Raw genomic sequence first — 23,733 nt, forward strand, 5'->3', positions numbered from 1 at the left:
GCAAATTGAGACACAAATTTGCAATAAAAATGCAACTATGGAATTTTGGACAAAATTATACCCAAGTTCGTGACATATCATTCTTGTCGATAACAAGCTAGAACAAGAGAAAGTTGAAAAGGCTTTCATTGGAAAGAGCCTTACGGGCCTAGGGGCAACTCACTAAAGTTACCATCCTAACATTCATAGCCTTGCACTCAAAATCTCAAACTACGCCAAATTATACACCAAAGCGAACAGAGATTATCCAAGCAACAATCCATCAGTCCTTCCATTACAAAAAACAATTAAAATTATTTCAATTCGTAATGTGTAAACATATTTGCAAATAATTGCAATACTCAAGTAACCAGCTTCTATCAAATCCATCCTTTCACTAGTACTTACAAATATCATGATACGAACAAAAATGATAGTAATCAAACGAGCACTTCCAAATCGAAACACCAAAAGTATTACAATTTCAACAAACAAGATCACAGTTGCACCAAATCAAAAGCTAAACAAAAGCAACAATAATCTAAATCATATCAGATATCACATATTTGTAAATGAAATTACATTAAAAAGGTTACATAAAAACTTACGTTCCACCAACTCCTCCAATAACCTCCGAACTAATTGGATGAAATGGAAGCTCGCAAATTCCAACCTTAAAACATCAATCATTCAATAACTCAATAAAACAATCAATAAATCAACAAATACTCAATCATAATAACATAATAAATAAAATAAAAAAAATCAAAATCTAATTAATTCAATCCTTTACGAAAATCCATCTGACATAAAATTAACATGAGCAGTAATTTATAACCTTCACACCAAAATTACCAGAAAATCAATCACAAAAAAAATGAAAATCCAATAATAATTCAATCTGAAATGAAAATCAATCTGAAATGAAATTAATATGTAACCTTAGCACCGAAATTTGCAGAAAATCGAGCAGCACGAACACCTCCGCTTCCGGCACGATAACGAACAAATCGAAATCGTAGTGAGCTTCGTCTTCGACATTAGTCTGGTTTTGTTCTCCGCCAATAAGCATTTTTTCTGCCCGCCATTGTTGATTTCTTGACGAGTATGGAAAATGAAAAAGGGAAATGAAATTGAAGATTTTTTAGGAGGAGATCAAAGACCTACCCTATATGAGTTCGAAGTTTAGTCGCTTCAAAAAGTCATGGATATATAGACTTTGATGAACTTATGAAAGATATGGACACATGGCTGTATAAAAGTGTTAAGTGATGATAAATTCGATTTGTCTTGTGTGTATTTCACCTTCGAATGGTTGGATATATTCGTGTGATTCAATCCGTATGGAAATCATGGGATATGATCATCGTTAAGTGTGTTGTACTAGGTGTCAATTCAATCCGTAGAGACATTGGCATTGATGCATGAGATGTGGTTTAATTGTTAGAAGTGGAGAATGTTTTAAAGGAACACTCTAAATGGGGGAGGATTGTTGAATATTTAGAGTGTTGATGGTTTGCGCGATCGCGACCATAAAGGAGCACCCGCGCAAGGTTGGCGCGGCGCGCAAAGAGCGCGCCTAAACCGCGTACCTCTCTAGAATTTGGCAATTTGGAGGGGTGAGGATGGCGCGCCCGCGCGTCCTGGTTGCGCGCCGCGCTGCTGGTCGCGCATAAACTGCGCCCCTCACTGCCTTTTTGCAAAATTATGCAGATTTTGTGAGGAGCGCCCGCGCCTCCCTGTTTTTGCGTTTTTTTCTGACGGTTGAGTCTTTATTAAAAGACATCAATTCGTGAAAGAAAAGGATAGAACAACATTCTTCTTCTCCCCAAGCAGAATTCTCCACACTTTTCTCTCAAATTTTTTGCAAACTTTTGTGAGGAAACTCTTTCAATTATTCCAATATTGGTGAATTTGTCATCTTGATTCGATTCTAGTACTAAGAACGAATGTTGTCAATTGTATCTCAAAGCGGATTTCCGGTTTAACCCAAGTACCGTGTGGGGGAAATAAACCTCTTTAGGAAAGTGTTCACACGCCTTTGACAGTGTATCAAGGATCTAGTCTTACAGGACATCGGGATTCTCATGTTCATGTTGGTTTTCTCGGCTTGGAGGAAAGGCAAGCTTGATCAACTTCACACTAGTGCAGTCTATATAATTTTCTGTAATTTCTTAGACTTTGTTAATACTTGATTGAAATACATTGATTTGTATTTGATATTTACAATTACATTGTAAGCATTTATTTTTAGGTTTTATTCCAACACATTTTTAAGTGTTTTTCTTGTTAGAAATCACTGTAAAACCTAACAACCCAAAGTGACCCGAACTAAAATTACCTTATACCTGAAATGACCAGAATCTATTTAAGCTAACAATTTGACCTGAGCAAACCGAAATAGAAAATAACCGCAATCAAACTGACTTAATTTTTTTTTTATTAATTTGTAATGTGTAACAGTGTAAGTATTTTACATATTTTCAAATTCTTGGAATACAAAATCTTCTAGGCCACTTGAGTAAAAAACGCTTCAATGGAAAATGAGATGAAGTGTGTAGAGATTAGAGAAGAGCAAAGACTAAAGAGAGAGATTGGACTCCTAATTAGCAATTTGCAGTAAATTTAATTTCAAATGAAGCATGTCATAACATATATCTGATCGAATCGGTTAAGAAAAGTTCACAGCGCGAGTAAGTGTACTTGGCATCCATCCACGCTACTACTCTTTAAGTCTTTATTAGAAAAATATAGTCTTGTCACTCTTGTGTCATTGTGTGTATTGTTGAAATCGCCACCACAATAAATATTTTAAGAATATTCCATTAATAAAATTATAATGTAAATTACTAATAATTATAATAGGAAGTCTATTATTGATCAATTTCCTGCACTGGCATGCCTGCATACATGTATCAATGTATGTCCAGTTAAAATTAATGGAGCGCTTAAAAACATAGATTATTATAAGAATAATACAAAGAAATTACTACAACAGTGAACAGTGACAATGATAAAAAGAGTATTAAAACTAAGGTCAATAAGAGAGTGAGGTATAACTAATTAGTTAGAGCATCCTCTTAGTTTCAGGAGATCCTAAAAGTGATTCTCAATCTAAACACAAAAAAAAAACAAGGTCAATAAAAGTCTAACAATTACTATATTCCATGAAAAAGTAGCCTTAATAAATATATTGAGTTTCTCGTCAAAAAAAAAAAAAAATATATATATATAGAGAGAGTTGAATTTAACCCAATGCATTGATCCGAATATGATCCGACTCGAAGTTGACCGAAAATTGACCTGACCCGACCCGACCGAATTGACCCGACCCGAGCTATCAGTTGACCCAAATGACCCGACCCGACTCGAAATGACCCGACCCATACCCGACCCGAATGACCCATTTGCCAGGTCTAATATAATCCAATACGACCCACGACCATCTTTAATTACTACTTTTCTAGTCAAATTCACCCGTGGTTTGTGAGTGAAATGGTTTTGAAAGGTTATTAAAACTACAACTAGGGCCAGTCTCCTTAATTCAACAGCCATCTGGGCAAGAGAACGAACCAGGAGAAAGAAAAAGTATCATTTGAAAAGGCTGCGAATTTTCTGAAGATAATCTTCTGCATTTGGCATTGGTGAGCTTTGTATATCTTTATTATATGCTTAATTTCAAGCAACTACAAGTATAAGTTTTTCAGCAAATTATTACTTTATTTTTGTAAAAAAAAAAGGGAACTTTTTTTTTTTTTTTTTTATATATGTTGTTCATGGGCTAATCAGATTGTTATCTAGTGTTCAATTACTGATTTGAATTCAATTCTATGAACCCAGTTCGATATAAAGTGAAAGATGGAAGAAATTTGAGATATTTGCGGTTATAATTGGATTGAATTTTAGGTATAAGAAATTTGAATTGGGTGTATTTTATTAATGATCAGGTTAGAGTTTATAATTATCTTTTATAAATCATGTAATCGTGAGATTGCTGAGGATTTTATATTCTGCAATGTGATCAAGAGAGTTTTAAGATTTGCCATTGTGATTGATTTAAATTAATATTGTATATGTCTGGAAATAACTTTTTACATACGAACTACGAAGTATGCTATTTTGAATTGTACGTATTCGATTGTTCGAGGTTGGTGTTAGTTTATGATTGGATTTCTTAATGTGCTGCTACATGGGTCAAGTGATGAGGAGAGCATAAGAATGAATTGGCTAATATAAAGGGCTTAGTATTGAAATTTCGTCAAAGTTTCAATTGTGGGGTTGGGATCGTGTGACAAATCAATTACTGATGTAGGAACTAAATGGTTTGCCTTGGTGAAAAAGAGCTTGGTTATGCAAAAGTATGCGTGATTTTGCGAATTTAGTAGGAAATAAAGTTTCATAATTTTATATAGCTTTGAGAGTCTGAATATAGGTAAATCTTCACATGAATTTGAAGTTAAACGCACGAGGTGTGAATGTGTGATAACTGGTTCGCAGTTGAGGTTTTCTCAATGCTTGGTAATGGTAGCTTTGTGCTTTATTAACTTTTATGCTAAGCTTATGTGTTAAGGAGAAGGTGAGCAGGTGATGATGTCTGGTGGGTTCTTTTGTTTACTAGGTGGAAGTCTGCAGTGTTTATTCCAAAATGTTGTCTCCTTCCTTAGATGGAGTAGATGATATCAGACCTGTCAGGAAGTAGCGTAAATTGCTAGTCTGATGTCTTCAAGTGTGGGAAACTAAGTTAGAAATTTATGTTATAATAGTAGTGATTTTGCTGTCAAATTTTTTTTAGTTACCCTAAAACCTCAAGTAGTCCACTTGGCACTTTAATGTTGGACTTAAACCATGCAACGCTTTTCATAAGATAGCTGAATGACCTGAACTTACCACTGGAACAAGTATCCATGTATGACAAGATCAGTGAAGTCTAAGAAACATGGTATATTAGGTAATTTTGTCAAAAAACTACCAATTAAAGCACGTGTTTTGGAAACAACTACCTATTAATTTTTTTTTTCAAACAACTACCACAAAGTTGTGAAAAGTTTAACTAGCACTACCACTACCACTCTAACAATTCCGGCTAGAATCTTTGGCATGTGGGTTCCACTTTATTAGAGTGGTAGTGTTAGTTAAACTTTTTACAACTTTATAGCATGTGGGAAAGGTAAAAAGTGGGTCCCACATGCCGGAGATTCTAGCCGGAATTGCTAAAGTGGTAGTGCTAGTTAAGCTTTTTACAACTTTTGGTAGTTGTTTGAATTTTTTTAATAGGTAGTTGTTTCCAAAACACGTGCTTTAATTGGTAGTTCTTGACAAAATTTCTGGCATATTACTATGACGTACTTAGCCATCTATATGTCGAAGTATATTCATTCGTATTATATAATGCATAGTATATTTTCGCTGATCACTCTAGGCCAGTCATTTGATGATTGAAAAAAGTTGTGAATAGATGGTTAGGTAACTTTTAAAGTTGCATCTTATGGAAGCTGTGTTGTCAAGGTAGAATTAGGTGATGACATTTTCATAGTATAGAGCATTTGGGGTACAGCACATTTTAAAAAGTACTGGAATATCTAAACAGAGTAGGTCAATTGGCTGAAAGGCCCTTCTTAAACATTGCATTATGTGAAGGTAATTGAGGTGATAACAGAGAAAAGCGGAAGGTAAAAGTTGAAATTTTTACATCAAATACTTCATTGTTTTACTAAAATAGCTTATGATACGGAAAAATTATAAGATTTTTTTTAAGTAATCAATGTGTAATATTTTTTCTAAGCTCATTCTATGAAATGAGTAAGATTTTTAGTTGTGGCATCTTATGCTGTTTCATCAAGCTACATTTTGTTCATTCTATTTGATATGTCAAATTTGTAGTTAAATATTTTCTGCCATCTTTGAATGATGGAACCGGATTATCAAAATCACTTTAAAGATCCAGAATCCTCTGCTATGCTCAATAGTAGAGGTGTGACTGCTGACTCCAGAAACCAATGGAAGCAATTGGGGGAAGAGGAGAGAAAGATGGCAGTTCAGGAAGAGATGAAGAGGGTGCATCAATTGCCTGCTAATAGTAGCTATGCCATTCACCGTCGCCGTGTTCTCAGTAAAATATTCCAGCTCATGACTATTCAGGTAGGTGTAGTTTATTAATTTTTTTTTTTTGTCTTTGGTATTGATGTTTACTTTTACCTCATACGAAATACATTATTACATCTATGTCCCATTCTAATAACCCTGTTAAATGTGTGTATCATGTTTTAATTGGCTTTTGCTTATCTTTTGAGCTATATTCATTGGCAAATCTGTATCTTTTTTTTAGCAAGTTGCCGACCCCAAATCTTTTTGGAACTAAGGCTTTGTTGTTGTTGTTTGTACTTTGCTTGCAAGATGTTACTTTCCATGCTTAATCATTATGCTGAGCAGACATGATTTCCTGTGCAAATCATCATGTTCTTGAGTTTTTTATTAGCTATGGACCTAGTGTCCGTAAAGGGCTGAAATTCAAAGAAATCCCAAAAAGAGGTGTCATCTGATGGAGATTAGAGGCCGAAGGTGTGACTATATGTAAATTTTTTTTTCTTAAAAAAAAAAACAAAAAAAAAAAATTATATATATATTAAGGTTATGAGGATTAACCTTTAACCTTGCAAGGTTTCAGGGAAGTTTTTTTAGTTGGAACCCTCCACTGCAACCCATGACTGTAGAGGTTTGTTTTTATGTAACTGTAACCCACCTTTTTTGAAGAGCAATGATGTTGTTTGGCCCTTGGACTGCCTTTTTCTCAATTAGTTTTTATGGTGGGCTTGGTCATTTATCTTATGTTGTTATCACATAAGCTATAATCCCTTGTCACAAACAGAGTTAAGGTAAATAACTAGCTTGTGGTTCCAATCTACTACTTTCTCTGTTTCACTAGAATTGCAACTTTTGATTGTGGCACATATATTTAAGTAAGTGGAGACGGAATGCAAAAAAGTAAAAAGTGAGAAATGTATATGAAAGAAGATAGAGAGAAGGAAGAGAGAAATAGTGGCCAAGCAATTATAAAGTAGGCATATATATAAAGTCGTAAAAGTTATGAAAAAAGAAAAGGTTGCAATTATTTCTAAAGCATTCAAAATGGGCAAGTATTGCAATTTTAGTGAAAACGGAGGATGTATGTAATTAGGTTGAGATGAATACAATGATTATTTTCTCTTAGCTTTTGCTTCTGTCTACCTTTTATGATTGTCATGTGCTAAAATGAAACTTATTGTGATGGGTTCTTGAAGTTTGGAGCTATGTACTGGAACTCTGCGAAATTTGAAATTTGAAAAATGTTATTTAATTGCAAAGTTGTTGGCAGATGTGAGAGTTTTGCTTTGGCTTAGTCTAATATGGTGGTTGGAAAACCTACTCCTAGCTTTTGATACAAACTTAAACTCTAGAATTAGCTGATTATGTCATTATGTTGTATAAAATGTATGGGGATGGTTGTTCCTCAGCATTTTATTTTATCACAATTAGGAAGCTTTAAGAAAAATGCTTATTTTCCCCTCAAAAAAAAAAATGGTTATTTTTTGGACAAGCAAGCTACTAGTGCAAAAATTTACAGAAGCACTTGATGATCGTGAAATAAAGGGTGAAATACTTGAAAAAGGGTGCTGGAGGGGGTTGAGTTGTCATGCAGAGTCAATAGCAGTCGTATTCACTGTATTTCTAATGCTTAGCTATTGTTGCTTAATCTGTGAATGAGGATTTTCTTTCTTGTTGGAGGCACATGTAGTTATCATTTATTATGAACCATGAAGATAGCATTACAATATAATCTTATCTTTAATCTAAGATCATTTGGGATTATGAAGTGGTCATAGCTTGGTGTGTGTGATTGCTGTATATATATATGTACATTATTTTAAACCTTCTTTAGACTTTTTAGTCCCAGTGACTTGGGCTTGTGAAAGAAGTTGGAAGATTCTGATTTCTAACTGATTAATTGTTGATTGGTTTTTCTTAAGAGATCTGCATCTGAGGATGAGGAGTTGAGTTGCTTTTTGCTGGGCTGTCCATTTAAGCAGAAGTAATGGCTGTGTGAAGTTCTTGTTACTTGTTTAAATGTCGATGCATTATTTTTTTTCCCAATATTGGTTGATTTGATTCTGAAGTAACCAATTTTGTCAGGCCGTCAGGGCAGAGCGGGTACTTCTAGCTGTGTTTTGCTCTCTAGGCAGGACTAGACCCACCTAGTTGCACTTAGAATAATAACATTGTTGCTAATGCTATTCTGATTTGATTGGTTTCTCGCTTGAATGGTTGGAATCTGTTGGACCTTCCTGTCACGATGAATGTTATGAAACCACTTCAATTTTAGTTGTTAATCATTGCAATCATCTTGCATCGTTCAAAGAAACAATCATGTTGATAGGACTGATGCTGAAATGACAGAAATCTATTGGGTCTTTCAGAATTTCAATTTCTTGTTTCCGTTGCTAGTTTTCATCTTGATTTCAGTATAGATAAATCGAATTCACAGCCAAGAACATTCTTTTTTATGAACCCATATACTAAATACTAATATTCCTCCTTGTCAGGCTGAATCACTACAGGTGCATCTGCAATTTTACTGTCACAGCATGCCTGCAGAGACATGAATGCTACAGAATGGAACCTCTATGTTCTTGACACTGTCCTTTGGAAGCTGCAACTTGTTATGATAAAATGTAAGGGAGTTCTAACGCACACCAGTTTTGATTTCCTAATCACAACTGCAAATATCACCGACAGTAGTTAATGTGTATAAAAAGTAGTGCTTTTCATGTGCTGATAGTTAAGCTCTAAGTTTCATAAATCATAGTAATAATAGTATATTAGTATGTGTTTGTTGTAGGTTCTATGATGGTCATTGTTCTTTCTTTGCAATTGATTTTATCTATGCCTTTCTGTATTCTTGGGTTTTTATTACATAAATTGTAGTGTACCCAAGAGTGTTCAAGAATAATAAAAAATGTTAAACCGCAAGTTTAGCAAAAAAATGCTTTGTAGGGAAAACTTGGGTTAATGAAATTCAAGCTCTCTACCCATTGTTGCCACATATTTTTGCATGCCTTTATAGATATTGTGGCGCCATATGTTTAAAACACATTGAGCTAATAAATTCAAACCGCTTATGCTTGCCTTGACTTACTTGGCTGTCACAAACCCTGATTGACTATCGACTCCACGTCTCCACTCTCGGTGCCAATAGGAGTAGGCAAGAGTGCCAACAACCCATTTCTTGCTTGTGCTGCTACATGCTCACAATCTCTAGCTAGCGTCCTTGTTGCTGATCTTCAATAGTAAGTGCTATAACGAATAAAAAGAACTCAAATCACGTACATGCTTTTTTTTTTTTTGGGAACAAAAAATCACGTACATATTTAATGCTGTATGTTTGCTAAAAGATGTTTTCTTGGCTCTTATTAAAAGAATAAAATACCATACACTGGGAAATACATCTTGCATAAAATTTCTATCCGAGAGTCATCTGTTAAAATTACTTTTTTAACACAAAAACGAAGCACGTGTACTTTGTAATTTCATATTAATTATGGGTAATTAGTACCCTTGAAGAGGTTCACAAAATCACTATACATACAACATACACTTACAAAAAACATTAGAACGAAAGTACACATAAAATTATGCTTGCAACAAGGTAAGTGTAATTTTGAACTAGGAGCCAAACTCAAGTTTGGCTGGATTTTGCAGATCCAAATTGTAATCCTTTGCTACACATTTAGGAGATTTGTAGTGGTAGTGATGTAGTAGCAATTATCCTACTTGGAAATAACCATTTGGAAATTATGACAAAATCACGAGTCGATGGGTGTTGTTAATCTTTATAGTTCATGGTCTTTCATTTTTATATTCTTGTCCTTGTAGCCTATTTGAAAATATGATCAATAATTATCTCTTAGGATCATGTACAAAATCAGTGGACCATTTTTCAGCATCATGAACTTTCTACTTTGATATTGGCTTTGGCTGTTGCACAATTGCTGAAGAAGAATGGTAATTTTATTATCAGGCATATTCGAGCTCGAAAAAGAAACTTGGTTGCACAATTGCTGAAGGAGAATGGTGTATTATCAGGCATATTCGAGCTCGAAAAAGAAACTTGGTTGCACAACAACTAGCAGCGCGCTTATGGCCTCGCCATGGCAATGCAAAACAAGCTTATGATGAAGACATTGGAGCCACTGCTTCTGCGCGTAAGGCAGAGTACTTGGCTTCTATTACATGCATGCTCTGCATTTTCATTTAATTCAAGATTGCAACATGATAACACATTTTTTTTTTTCTTTTTTTTTGACAATAGCATGATAACACATTCAAAGCATTAAAAAAAAAAAAAAGGGTAACTTGGTGATTATTTGATTGGTTTGAAATTTGTGCACCAATCTGTATAGGTTTTACTCACCTGTTTTTAAATACTTTCATCAATTACCTGTTATGTTGATTTTTGGTACTTTTAACACTTTCTATGTACTATGACATTAGATTACTGTCAGTGTTAAAAAAAAAAGATATTAGATTACTGTTAATAACTTATTTTATTGTATCAAGGCCTTCATTAGTAAACCAGCATTTAACTTAAGTGATTTTTGTGAAAATGGAATATTCTACGAAACAATAATTTAAAATTAATTTAGATGCGTTCAGATAAAATAAATGTTATACAAATTCAGATAGAATTTCCTTTCCTTCACTAAGATTTTAATAAAAAAATATGCATAAATCGTTTACATTTTTAAAAAGCAAAACCTATCAATTAATTTTTCATAACCATTTGGCAAAAAGGGTTTATCATATTTTTAAATACCCATTTGACTATTTAGCCCTTTTACAAAGGGGAAGGTAGTAAGGACTTTTTAGTTTGCAGCACCATTAAAAATGAATTAATAATAATGGACTTGATCACAAGCCTTTGTGCACTAATAACGAGGGAAAACATATAAAGACAAGGACATTAAATCCCTCAAAACAACTACTCCTTTTGAAATAGTTTATAATAACATTAGAGATCATAAGATTAGTTTATTGTTAATTAATAGAAATTTGACAATAATTTAAAATAACTAATGTGGAAGGAAATGGGTTGAATATTGTATCCACTCTACAATCACCACTTTGCACTTTGAGCATTGCATCATGTGAAGAAGACAGTATAATTATGATTCGTAATATTTTACTCCGTAAGTTGTGCGTTATCATGTTAATGCATCCATTGATTCAAGAGGCTAATAAAAAATTATAGATGAGGAAAGAACATTGAAGATTCTAACAAACATTTTCTGTAAATTCCTACCTTGGTGTGCACAATAATTAAGGAATCATCAATGGAAAATATTATTTCAAGATAACATTTTTGTTATCACTCGTGCTTCTTAACACCAATACACCAATAGTAACAAAATAACGAAATGTTGTACTTCAATCAGTATAATAATTCAATAGGTTTATATCATAGTAATTTAATTATAGAATATTAAGAGCACAGTGTTATTTTTTTTGTACATTTGTACGTAGTATATGAATATACCTAAAAAAAAAAATTCTTTTTAACAATAACATACTCGGAAATACATAATATATAGTTTATAGTGATTAAATAACTTTTATAAGTAGACTTTAATACGTTATCTTTACACGAACTGATTATACTTTATTAGACCTAATAAGCCATACTCGCCCATGATTATACTTTAAATTTATTTTGTAAGTTACAAAACACACCAAATTGACCAGTACAAGAGTAACACGACCTACAATTGAATTGCACTCCGTAGTTGCTTCTCAAAAAAACAAAAAAGAAAAAAAATAAAGAATTGTACTTGAAATCACATGAACCTAAAATCCTAGATACATCACAAAATGATTAGCTTCATTACTCAATCATGATAACTTGATTACTTAAATGATATACTCAAATGTTATTCGATCCTAAACCGAAAGTTTCATAGATCCGACAACGAACCTACCTTTACTTCGGAGTATTTTGTACTAAAATTTGACCCGATTTTTACCATACCATACCATACCTTTTTTTAACTACGACTTTACCATATCTCTTGTATGTGGCTGACCACACCATGTGATCGGGGTTAGAGTTATAGGGGTTACTTGTCAGTGTTATAGTGTTTACTTTTTTTTAGTTTTATTAGGGTTACCTTGTCAATATTACAGGAATTACTCCGTTAGTGTTATACGGGATTACTCTATTATTTTACAAGCTGTCATACGATTTGGCAAGCCGTACAGATTACGCGTTATACCATAGTACCATATAATTATTCAAAAAAAAAAACCAAAAAAAAAAAAAAAGTTACATTAGCATCAAGCCATCAACAAAACAAGATCCAACAAATTAGTAAAAAAAAATAATTAATCCCCCTTTGTAATAAGCAATAATGCAAATAATTTCAACAAATTAATCTCTTAACCCATACTCTTCTCTTAGTTAATAGATCCCTTTTTCCCGCTTCACTTTCGCTAAACCATACTCTCACGTTGTGAACTGTTAAACATCGCCCGCAAATTCCTACATAAAGCCCACAAAATAAGAGTGAAATGACACTTTTGCCCTCATACTAAAAAAACACACAATTTCTCTCTCTACTCTCTACTTCCACTTTCTCTCTCTAAATTATTTCCAGAGCTATGTCTAGGCGGCCCGGCAAGGAAGTGGCGGCACCGGCGGTGGGCGGAAGGCGGTTTGCCGGCCAGAAGGTAATTTTTCTAATTTTTGTAATTTTTTTTAAAAAAAAAACCTCCGGCGACGGTGTGGCGCCAAGGCGAGACGCCACCACCACGGAGGAGGCGCCTAGGCAAGGCGCCCGTACGGTGGTGGCGGCGCCTAGCCCAGACGCCAATACCACGGCGGCGGCGCAGAGGCTAGGCGCCACGGCCGTGGTAGTGGCGTCTGGGCTAGGCGCCGACACCACCGCAAGGGCGCCTTGCCTAGGCGCCTCGTTCTTTTTTATTTTTTTAAATTTTTTTTTTGTTTTTTTTTAATTTTAAATTTTATTTTCGTTTTTTTTTTTTTTAAAAAAAATTTGTTTTTCTTTATTTTAAATTGTATGTTCCCTTTTTTTTTTTATCTTTTTTTTTTTAAATTTTGTTTTTTTATTTGTTTTAATTTTATATTTTTTATGTTTATAATTTTATTTCCGTGACATGTTTATTTGCTTTTGTGTTTATTTTCGACTTTTTTTAATTTGTTTTCGTTATTATGTTTCGTTATTTACTTGGAGTTAGGCATCGCAATTTAGACCTGGTGCGGGGAAGAGTATTGACGTCGTGAGGAGTACGATATACTCAATGGAGAGCTCGGGGCCCAGACACGTTAGATCCCGTGGTATTTCGGCCTCGGCCCGCAGAGAACGGGTGCACTGTTCTGCGGACGATCAAGATGATGATGATGATGAGGAGGAGGAGGAGGAGGAGGTCGAGGAGGAGGAGGTCGAGGACGAGGATGATGCAGATGAGGATGTCGACGATCAGAGTGGACCATATGATGATTACGGTCCATTCAGTCAGAGACTTGATGATACGTATGAGACGCATAGGGTAGATGTGCGTAAGGGTCGAGATGGTAGGTTTGTTAGTAGATCTGGCACATCATCTGCGTCCACTGTGTCTGCGGGTAGCAGAAAACGGTCGAGGGCCGTTAATGATTCTTGGATGGTGAGGGGTGAGGTGGCCGGGGGACCTATAGACGGGAGTGTGATTCCTAGCTTTTTAGGACACATCGCTACCCGTATTTGGGAGGACCAGGAGAGGGCTTTGGATACAGGCATTTTGAAATGCCAAACCCGGGAAAAGACTTGTAGGTTTTTGTGTAGCTGGGCTGATGCTTGGCCGGAGGAGAGCGAGATGGTCGGGCGATTGAGGGCCACTAGAGTGAGTCACCTTCCTGCCACCATGCACGACAGGATTGACTGGACGCTGATCACGGCTTTCGTTGAGCGATGGCAGCCGGATACGAACTCGTTCCACCTTCCGTTCGGTGAGATGACGATCATGTTGCATGACGTCGAGGCCATCCTTGGGATTCCCGTGGAGGGAAACCGAGCATCTGTCGTCACTGATGCGGATCAGGCAGATTTACTAGCGGAGCTGTTGGCGGTGGATAGGGCTGCGCTGTACACATCGGCACTTGGTGTGTGGGATCACGGCGGCGTTAAGATCGCAGCCGTCTTGCAGCGATGTTTGCACCCTACGGCACGTAGGACGCAGGACACACAGCTGGCTGCATATGTTTTTCTTCTTCTCGGGTGTACCTTGTTTCCGGATAAGAGCGGGAACAAGCTCAGGCCACGCGACATAGTTGACGCGTGTGAGCCCGACAGAGTAGGCCAGTTTTCTTGGGGGTCGGCTACGCTGGCGTATCTGTATCGCCAGTTAGGATTCTCGAGCCGGGCTGATGCAGCAGGTATCACTGGATGTCTGACGTTGTTACAGACCTGGATATACGAGTATTTTCCTGCGTTTCGACCACACCGCGACCCGGTTCCCATTGGTGATGGCCAGCCACGTGCCTGTGCGTGGAGTCCGCGTGTCGAGAAGAAGTCCGTTGACCGCCTGCGCTCCATACGGTTATCGCTTGACAGGATGTCCCCCTTAGAGGTACAGTGATTAAATTATTTCTACTTTTACAATCTGATGCTTTATTTTATGACTGTTACTGATTTTAAATAATGTGCAGGTGAACTGGATGCCTTTCGGCCAGAACCCTAGTAATAGGGTACCTAGGACCCTCTACACTGGACTGATTCAGTATCGCGAGATCGTAGAGGCGTACATGCCGCAGCGCTGTCTTCGCCAGCTTGGATTTGTCCAAGTTGTCCCACCTCCACCGGCATGGCCCAGTAAGGCGGTACGATCTGCGTCGTCGAAGGAGTACGTCGTCCAATGGCCGTCAAACATGATATCCATGTGGGAGCAGTTTCCGATGGTTGCCCGCCTATGGACGGGGGAGCTGCAGCGGCCGCCAAGTGGGGTGACTGCCATGTGTGACCAGCACTACATGGAATGGTACATCCGGCACTCGCACCCGAGGTTGATCAAAGACATCGACGACGCAGATGATGACGATGTGCCACTTGCCACTGCCTCTTATGCGGTACGTCTCATCTTTTATTTGTTGTTCTCTTATTTTAATATATATATGTATAATACGTCGTTTGATGTTTTTTGTTTTGTGTAGTGGATGGGCAAGATTATGCAGTTGGGACACCGACTTTTTGAGGAAAGGGACTGCATGACGAGTGCATCAGGCAGAGCTGTTATTGACGATCTGGAACGGACCCTTGAGCAGTGGCAGTGGGCGTCACAGAGGGATTACTGATATTTGAAATTAGACATTATCTTTTTAGTTTGTAATATTTGAAATTATTGTTCTTAGTTTTTAAAATTCAATATTATCTTTTTAGTTTGTAATATTTGAAATTATTGTTGTTAGTTTTTAAAATGAAACATTATCTTTTAAAAATGAACACATAGAAATGACATAGTATTGACAATACAAGGCCTCATAGTAAAAGGTAGGTGTACATCAACAAAAACTACATGGCAATTAAATTGTTCCACTGTTGCACGCGAGCATGGTACAAAGCATCCCAACCCTCCACGCTTGCTCTACGAATTTCATACCACTTCGGTATGATATTTGGGACCGGAAAATCGGGTGACATGTCTAATCGGATAAAATGTCTGTATGACGGCCCAAGAAATCCAATAGCAACGTCCCTTACCGGTCTGGTGACGGTCTCGCGCGAACACCAGGGCAGAACCGTTGTACATGGATAATAGGCTCGACTATGTAAACCAAGGCCGAAATGCATGACTGCACACTTGTAGATGTTTGCAACGACAAAGAGATCAAGTGGCGCATCGAACCAATGATTTTGACCGCAAGGTCCCCCTCCCCACCGGATACGCTGCAGAGACCTATCCAAGTCCTCGCCGTACACATGGCCATACACATCTCGGTTTGATGCGATTTCACTGTACATCAACTGCCGCACTAAACCGTAGTTGTCTTCACCCATTTGAAACACATCCGCCACAACCCGAAATCCGCAGTTACCATCTGCAATGACATCATTCCACCCGTCCAAGAATGGCATCATGATATTAGGGATCCTGTCCTTATATGGAAAATGTTCAATGTCCATTCTCCCTGTTACACACATCAATAAACACAATAAACAAGTCAACAGTAAACTAATCAAACAGTCAACAAAAGAAATTGAAGTCGAATGTCTTACCGGTGCCGGGCATATTCACCGACGACGATGATTGGCTGCCACTTGATGAGGATGTACGACCACGGCCACGGCCACGGCCACGACCGCGAATGTACTCAAACGCACTCTTGTTCCGCCGTGGTTGTCGACCCCTAGGTCGCTCGACCCCTTCCGGTTCCTCGGTATCCAAACACGATGTATTGAACATGTCATGAAGTATGTGTGTAGCACTACGAATGATCGAAGGGTGACTGGAGGACACTTGGTCAAACATCATCTGAAACTGCTCCAACTCCTCCTGTTCACGGTGAACCGTATGCGGAACAGCATGCTCTCCGATAACGAGCGTCCGCCAGAATGGATGAACCTGATCGACATGTAACGACGCCCTGTCTTGCGTAATTACGCGGTGAATGGTGCATGCACAAGGTAATCCATGAGTCATTGATATAGCACATCCGCACCGAATAGCCACTTCATCGCCCAACTCCCTCATCCTGGTATACTCGCTCAGAATCAACCCCAAACAGTGGTGTGACACACGACCGTGGAGAATCTTAAATATGAAATGGCCATACAACATGCCATGTCGTCGTCTGGAGTCCTCGAGATAGTTCTTGATGCCGTTCCTCTGAGTATCAATAGCCTTGTTTATTCTCTCGAACAGTGTATCCAGAGCAGCCGTGGAAGAATCAATCCAGTCCTTCAAAGCTCTATGAGCGCTCTCGACTCTGCATGTCGTAGTGTTCCCAAAATGAAGAACTTGGTTCGTCCAATATTTGACAAACTTTTCCCTCTGAGGTACCCACTGATGCATCACATAGTCTACGATTGGCGGGCACCACTTGTACGCATCCTTTAAGTTTTCCAAGGCTCGATCGTACTCTGCCTCCGTGGTAGCTTGCAGGATCTTCCGCCACTTACCATTTACCAATCTCTCTGCTGAATCTAAGTTCTTGTTGAAAAGGTTGTAGGCTTTGACTTTCACGCAGTTGTTGATGTGCCATGTGCACAGTAAATGGCTCGACTCCGGAAACAGCTCCGCTATAGGGGCAAAAAGACCTCCCTCACAATCACTTACGATGGCCGATGGCTGTACATTTGGGCCGATGTAGTTTCTCAACTTTTCCAACACCCAACGGTAACTCGCAGCCGTCTCATCCTTCATGACTGCATAACCAATCAGAAAGTTCTGGTTCGTTGGAGCCATCCCAACCATCTCAACCAGTGGGAACTTGTACTTGTTTGTCTTGTACGTTGAATCGATCAAAATCACAGATGGCCAAGACGAAATCATATCAGCACAATCAGGATGGACAAGGAACAAATGAGTTACCTCCGATGTGTCTTCGTCAGATTCAAACCAGTAAAGGTAACCACGTGCTTGTGCCTGGTGCAGAAGCTGCTGTATAGGGTTCCTTCCCTCTGACCGTTCAAACCTCAATTTCTGTCTGACGTTGTAGATGTGTCTTCGGTTTGGCTGGTCTTCGGGGAATTTCTCTAACACAGACGCTAATATTTTAGCGGGCTTCACTTGAGCATCACTCATTTCTTTTACAACTAGTTTCGCAGCTGGACTTAGGCCGCTTAACTGCCGATGCCCCACTTTGTATGCTATCAGCTCATGGTTGTGATATCCCCATTTGCCGTAACCCTTCACTTCCCAACCGTCACGCCTTTGATGTTGTCGAACCTTAACTCGGAACTGACACCCACAACCTTTCCGCTTTGAGTCAAACCGAATCGCTTTACTGAAATCTCGTTCTTCTCTTTTGCGATAACGGTCGCATCTCAAAATGCGATCCATTCTACCATCCCGTTGAGATTTATGAGTTGCTACTACTAAACAAAAGCCTGATCTAATTGCAACCTGTTTTGCCCAATCAATCGCTTGTTGAGCATCTTCGAACAGGCCATCATGTACAAAAATCCCACTGTAATCATTTCCGTCTCCACCATAATCCTGTAACAATAACATATAACGTATAAATATAATTACATTAAGATTAAATTAACAAAAACAAACAAAAAAAAAAAAAAGGGGATTAAATTAAAAAATAAAAAAAAAAAAAAAAAATAAAAATATTCCCATATTGGCGCGTGGCCAGGACGCCGGAGCCACGGCCGGGGCGCCTGGTCAGGACGCCGCCGCCATGGTGGCGGCGTCCTGGCCAGGCGCCTTGGCCGTGGCTGCGGCGTCCTGGCCACGCGCCACTACTATGGTCGAGGCATCTCCACCAGGCGCCGTGACCACGGTGGCGGCGTCCTGGCTAGGCGCCACAACCACGGCATGGCCTTTTGGCTAGGCGCCAGCCACCATTTCGTCCTTACGATGCGTTACGAACCTCGTTTTCCGATGACGACGGCGATTCTCCGGTGATCCTCGGCGATCCGGTGCTGCTCCACATTTTTTTAATGCGAAAAATTTATCTTCCGTTAAAATTATAAAAAGGGCAAATTTGTCAAAAAATTATAAAATGTGGGCTTTATGTAGAGATTTGCGGGCGATGAATAACAAGTCCCCTCACGTTTACCTTCCCCTTTTTTTTGCTCACCTCTTTCTCTCTTCCTCTCTCCTTCCTTCGCCGGGAAACGCTACTTTCCGCCGGGAACCGCCAATCTTCCTCTCCTACCCTTCTTTCTTCTCTCTCCTCTCGCCTTCATTCCGCTCTCCAAAACGCACTCTAACGCCGTCGTTTTAGCGCTTCCACCGCCACATTCACTGAGCGCCGCCGCATCCACCGCCGGAGTTTTTTGTTCAGGTATTTAGTATTTTTGTGTTACTGCAATTCTTCTTATTTTCGGGTTTCTGCAATTTTTCTTCATCAAATTAGCCTTGACCAGTTACCTGCCGGTCACCCTCTTCTTTTGCCGCCAATGTGATTACCGGCTACTTCCAGTTGTTCGCATTCTTCACCGGCTACATTTGCACCGTTTTTTCGCCGCATTGTATTTTTGGATTCAGGTATATAATCTTTCCCTCTTTTTTTTTTTTTTTTTTTTTTTTTTTTATTTGGAATTGTGGTAATTTGTCAATTGTCATTATAATTACAGAAAAATGAAATTGAGATTTTCTTTTTGACATGGAAAAAAAATTAAAAAGAATTGATTTGAATGAATTCAGTTGACCTATGAATTGACCTCAGTTTTGCTATACAATTTCGCTTAATTTGACAATTATGGTGGTATTAAATTTATGGGATAATCTGTGTTTTTTGTTAAGTTTGAAGGATAAGTGCTGCGAGACTAGTTGGTGAATTGTCCGATTTAGAAAATTTGATTGTTCGTTATCGTTTATTGTTTTTTATTTATCAAAAATCAATAACAAGGATATGGAAACATTTTTTATTTTTTTTTTGGTACAATAATGAATGATTGCTAGTTTTGCTACTATAGTGTATTGACAAAAACTTAGCAAGTACGATGTTTGCGAGTTGTATGGTTGTTGATATGATTGTCATTTGTGTTGATGCAGCTGAGACTTTGTTAGATGATAGTCAGTTGTATCTTGTATGATATTATTGTCATTGTGTTGTTGTTAGTTACTCATTTGTCCTGTCATCCTATTATTTTTGTCCGCTTATGGAAAATTCGGTTTATAGACGTAAAAATAATTATTGAGCTCAAAGTGTAACAATGTAGTACACTTTCTACACTAGTACCTGTGGGTTTCTAAACATGAGCTCTCTTCTAAGTGGGACTAACAAATTATGTTTAGTGCGAACTCAGTTATTAAACAAGGTCAATATGTATAGTGTGGACTCAGTTAGATTTTTATATTTATCATTAGAATTTGGGCAATATGTTAGAAATTAGAATGTATTAAAATTGAAGAGGGACGAAATTATTGGATGGAGGGCATAGTATTTCTGTAATATACCAATTTGAAGAAATATCTGATTATTGGGATTTTTATCCAAGTTTTGACTGAGTTAATTTATGTGTGTAGGTTATTACTTTGAACTTGGAATGGTGGTTGTGTGAGAAGTATTGGCGATTCTTATTGAGAATTATTGAACCCATGGCAGACAGGAGCTCCTCTTCAATGGGGTTTTACTGTTGGAATTCCCTGTTTTATTGGCTTTGTCTAACAAGCATCCTCTTCCTACTTTCTTCCTTCTTTGTATTGCGGTCAACAGGCCGGCCACAATTTGTTTTTCGGCCTAGTTCAGATGCTAACATTGTGTCTGATAATATTAATTCTGGTGGAGGAGCTGCAGTATTCTGTGAAAAGTTTATAGCAGAACGTGGTGTGAGCAAACAAGTTCTGAAGGTTTTCATGTATGATTTGCCACCTGAGTTTCATTTTGGACTTTTGGATTGGAAACCTGAAGGATCTAATGTTTGGCCTGATATTCGAACGAAAGTCCCAAACTATCCTGGTGGATTGAATCTACAACACAGTATAGAGTATTGGCTTACACTTGATATCCTCTTTTCGGAATATTCTGGCTCTTCCAATTCTCGTGTTGCTGTGAGAGTGCGAAATTCTAGTGAAGCAGATGTGATATTTGTCCCCTTCTTCTCGTCGTTATCGTATAATCGCTTTTCAAGGCTGAGAAAGCAGGAAAGAAGCAGTTTAGATAAGCTTACACAAGATAAGTTGGTCCAATATTTAGAAGCTCAAGAAGAATGGAAAAGGTCAGGGGGTGTGGATCACATTATCATGGCTCATCATCCAAATAGTTTATTATATGCAAGGAACCAACTTTGGCCTGCAATGTACATACTCTCAGATTTTGGGAGGTACCCTCCAAATATAGCAAATGTCCAGAAAGATATCATAGCACCTTACCGGCATGTTATCAAGTCATATGTCAATGATACATCGACTTACAATAGCCGTCCAATCTTACTGTTCTTCCAAGGTGCCATTTACAGAAAAGATGTAAGTTCTCTTCATCATCTGATTTCCTGTTTGATGTTGCAATTGTTTCTTTCTGTTGATTGCTATTGTGCACCACGGACTAGTTCCTTCTCACTCTCATCCTTGTGTAGCTATTGCCTTAATTCTCAATCTACTTTTTTGCTGTTGAGTGGCCTATGTTTTATCACTTGTCTAAGATATTAATATATTATATGGCTTACTTTGTGAAACAATAATGTGAATCATACTGTATATCATTGTTAATTGTGGAAACGTACTTTTCTTACTTCTCTTCTGTTGCAACTTCCATTAGCTTGTTTGAGTTATTTTCCTTGATAACTTTTATTTGGCTATGTAACATTGAGCACGTAATTATACTGTCCAAATGGCTTCATTTTCCGTGATTAGTTTTAGATGTCTTATCAACTTCAATGTGATCCTCAAATTTGGGTTAATTGTTTTATGCAGGGTGGAGTGATAAGGCAAGAGTTATTTTATCTCTTGAAAGATGAAAGGGATGTGCATTTTACATTTGGAAGTATCCAACGAGGTGGTGTCAATAATGCTACCCAAGGAATGCACTCCTCTAAATTCTGCCTTAACATAGCCGGTGACACACCATCATCAAACCGGCTGTTTGATGCGATTGCCAGCCACTGTGTCCCTGTTATCATAAGTGATGAAATTGAGCTTCCCTACGAAGACATAATTGATTACTCGGAATTCTGCATTTTTGTTCGTACTTCTGATGCCACAAAAGAGAAGTTTCTTATGAATCTTATTAGGGGTATTAGCAAGGAAGAATGGACTCGCATGTGGAGGAAACTGCAAGAAGTTGAGAATTACTTTGAGTTTAGGTATCCATCAAGGGATGATGACGCTGTCCAAATGATATGGAAGTCCATAGCACACAAGGTGCCTGCAGTGAAGTTGAAATTGAACCGAAATAGGCGGTATGTTCGTACCTCCAATGTCAGTGTGGATAGGGAACCTCCAGCTTTCATGGTGCCGCATAGTTTTTGGTAGGAATCGACGTCTTCTTTGGAGGCCTGCAATTTTTAGGGTCGGCCAAAGCTGCCTAACGTAGGCGAGAGACTACACTTACAGAAATTTTGTGATCATTTCAAACTCGAGGGAACAGAGCTTCATTTCCCCTCTTTAGTTACCACTTATGTAGCCAATGAGCCATCTTCCTAAATCGATTGTGTATAGACAATTTTTTCCCAAGGCATCGGCTATTTCTCGAAAGTAGACCGTTGTATGTTTTAGGAATTGGCAGTAAAGGAACACTAGAAGTTAATACGGAGTATGATTGATTCTTTTATTCATTTGGTGTTATCTTTTTTCCCTTTTATTAGGAATACATTTTTTTTTGCTTGATTTTATATTTTGTGCTATATTCTAAAAATTATTTCTCCTAGTTGTAGTAATAAAAAAAAAAAAAAAGCTTTGACTTTCCTCCAAAAAAAAAAAGCTTTGACTTTCCTTAAAAAAAAAGAAGCTTTGACTTTCCCAGAATATTTCTATTGTACTATATGTTGGCCATCTCTATTACTCCGTATATAAACAAACTTTAAGGAGTTTAATTAACGTCCATTCAAAATAATTACAGAGTATAATTTCTTTTTTCTTTTCTTTTTCTGTTAAAATTTAATATTTTTCAATCCTAATGTATTGGAAATGCTGTATACATATTATTAAGATTAGGGGTATGTTTGTTGCATCTCAGTTTAACTTATTTTATACAGTATCTTATTTCAGAAAAAATGAGTTCACATAATATAAGTTTAGACAAAATAATTTCAAACAAGTAAAATTAATTACAATACATATGATTATTAATTTATTATTGATCATCCAGTAATTGTTAAAATAGCAGCGGCAGCTAATTTCCACACTACCTATTCGAAGAAATGTCAAGATAGAAGAAAACAGCCAATTTTCTCAAACTTGAAAAATGGAAGGGAAATTTCGGAAACAAAAAGAGGACTTTAATAGTTTACTTTAGCAAGTCAACTCCCTTAATCTCTTGATACTTTGAAAGATTAATTAAAGCTGATGATCAAGCCCCTAACAAAATTGTGATATGTGCTCATTTTTATTAGAATTGTAGTTTGTTATCTTCATATTCTGCGAAAAAAGGTATGATTTTTTCACTGAAATTCTTTCTTGTAATCTGTAATGCCTATTTTTCCTGAACTTTTCATGCAGTTGGATAATTTCTGCCATTTGGTTGTTTTTGTTAATTTATGTTTGTATGGTACAGATCGCATAGAATATGATTTCTTGTGTATTACAAATTAATTTAATTTGTATAGTCTGACTTAAGATCGAATCTCATTTGTGTCAAAGAAAAATTTGTTACTTAGTTGTTTTTATTAATGAATCTTGATGTTATAAATCAGTAGTGAAATGCCAAGTTATCACTTTATTTGTTGGTTGGAATCTCATACAACATGGTTTTGAGTGTAACAGCTAACAGATTACGTCTTGGAATGTTACATGTTAAGCTTAAATCTCGTCTATATCGTTAATTTCTGTAACTCTCTTTATATAACATAAGGTAGTAAAGAAAAAGAATAGTGGAGACAGTTTAACTGTTTAAGGGAGAAA

The 23,733-nt window shown here is 37.4% G+C and overlaps 3 protein-coding genes and 1 long non-coding RNA gene across 4 annotated transcripts; 3 read left to right on the plus strand and 1 right to left on the minus strand.

Moving 5' to 3' along the window:
* The first annotated feature begins 3,450 nt into the window (after positions 1-3,450).
* On the plus strand, positions 3,451-8,009 carry LOC110692526. Its single transcript, XR_002505482.1, has 3 exons — positions 3,451-3,623; positions 5,860-6,117; positions 7,983-8,009. It is a non-coding gene; the product is annotated as an uncharacterized LOC110692526 (long non-coding RNA).
* Positions 8,010-14,405: 6,396 nt separating this feature from the next.
* On the plus strand, positions 14,406-15,399 carry LOC110692528. Its single transcript, XM_021869563.1, has 3 exons — positions 14,406-14,631; positions 14,711-15,127; positions 15,212-15,399. The coding sequence occupies exons 1-3, from the start codon at positions 14,617-14,619 to the stop codon at positions 15,350-15,352; spliced, it is 573 nt and encodes a 190-aa protein (XP_021725255.1). The 5' UTR covers positions 14,406-14,616; the 3' UTR covers positions 15,353-15,399.
* Positions 15,400-15,499: 100 nt separating this feature from the next.
* LOC110692527 (PKS-NRPS hybrid synthetase CHGG_01239-like) lies at positions 15,500-17,998 on the minus strand. Its single transcript, XM_021869562.1, has 2 exons — positions 16,275-17,998; positions 15,500-16,186 (listed from the first exon to the last, which is right to left on the minus strand). Exons 1-2 carry the CDS (start codon positions 17,800-17,802, stop codon positions 15,570-15,572), a joined length of 2,145 nt encoding a protein of 714 aa, XP_021725254.1. The 5' UTR covers positions 17,803-17,998; the 3' UTR covers positions 15,500-15,569.
* Positions 17,999-18,707: 709 nt separating this feature from the next.
* Positions 18,708-22,548, plus strand: LOC110692529 (probable arabinosyltransferase ARAD1). The gene is made up of 4 exons (XM_021869564.1): positions 18,708-19,015; positions 19,098-19,218; positions 20,203-21,141; positions 21,589-22,548. The coding sequence occupies exons 3-4, from the start codon at positions 20,275-20,277 to the stop codon at positions 22,144-22,146; spliced, it is 1,425 nt and encodes a 474-aa protein (XP_021725256.1). The 5' UTR covers positions 18,708-19,015; positions 19,098-19,218; positions 20,203-20,274; the 3' UTR covers positions 22,147-22,548.
* Positions 22,549-23,733: the final 1,185 nt, after the last annotated feature.

This window comes from Chenopodium quinoa, unplaced genomic scaffold, assembly GCF_001683475.1.
Source record: "Chenopodium quinoa cultivar QQ74 unplaced genomic scaffold, ASM168347v1, whole genome shotgun sequence".
NCBI classification, from domain to species: domain Eukaryota; kingdom Viridiplantae; phylum Streptophyta; class Magnoliopsida; order Caryophyllales; family Amaranthaceae; genus Chenopodium; species Chenopodium quinoa.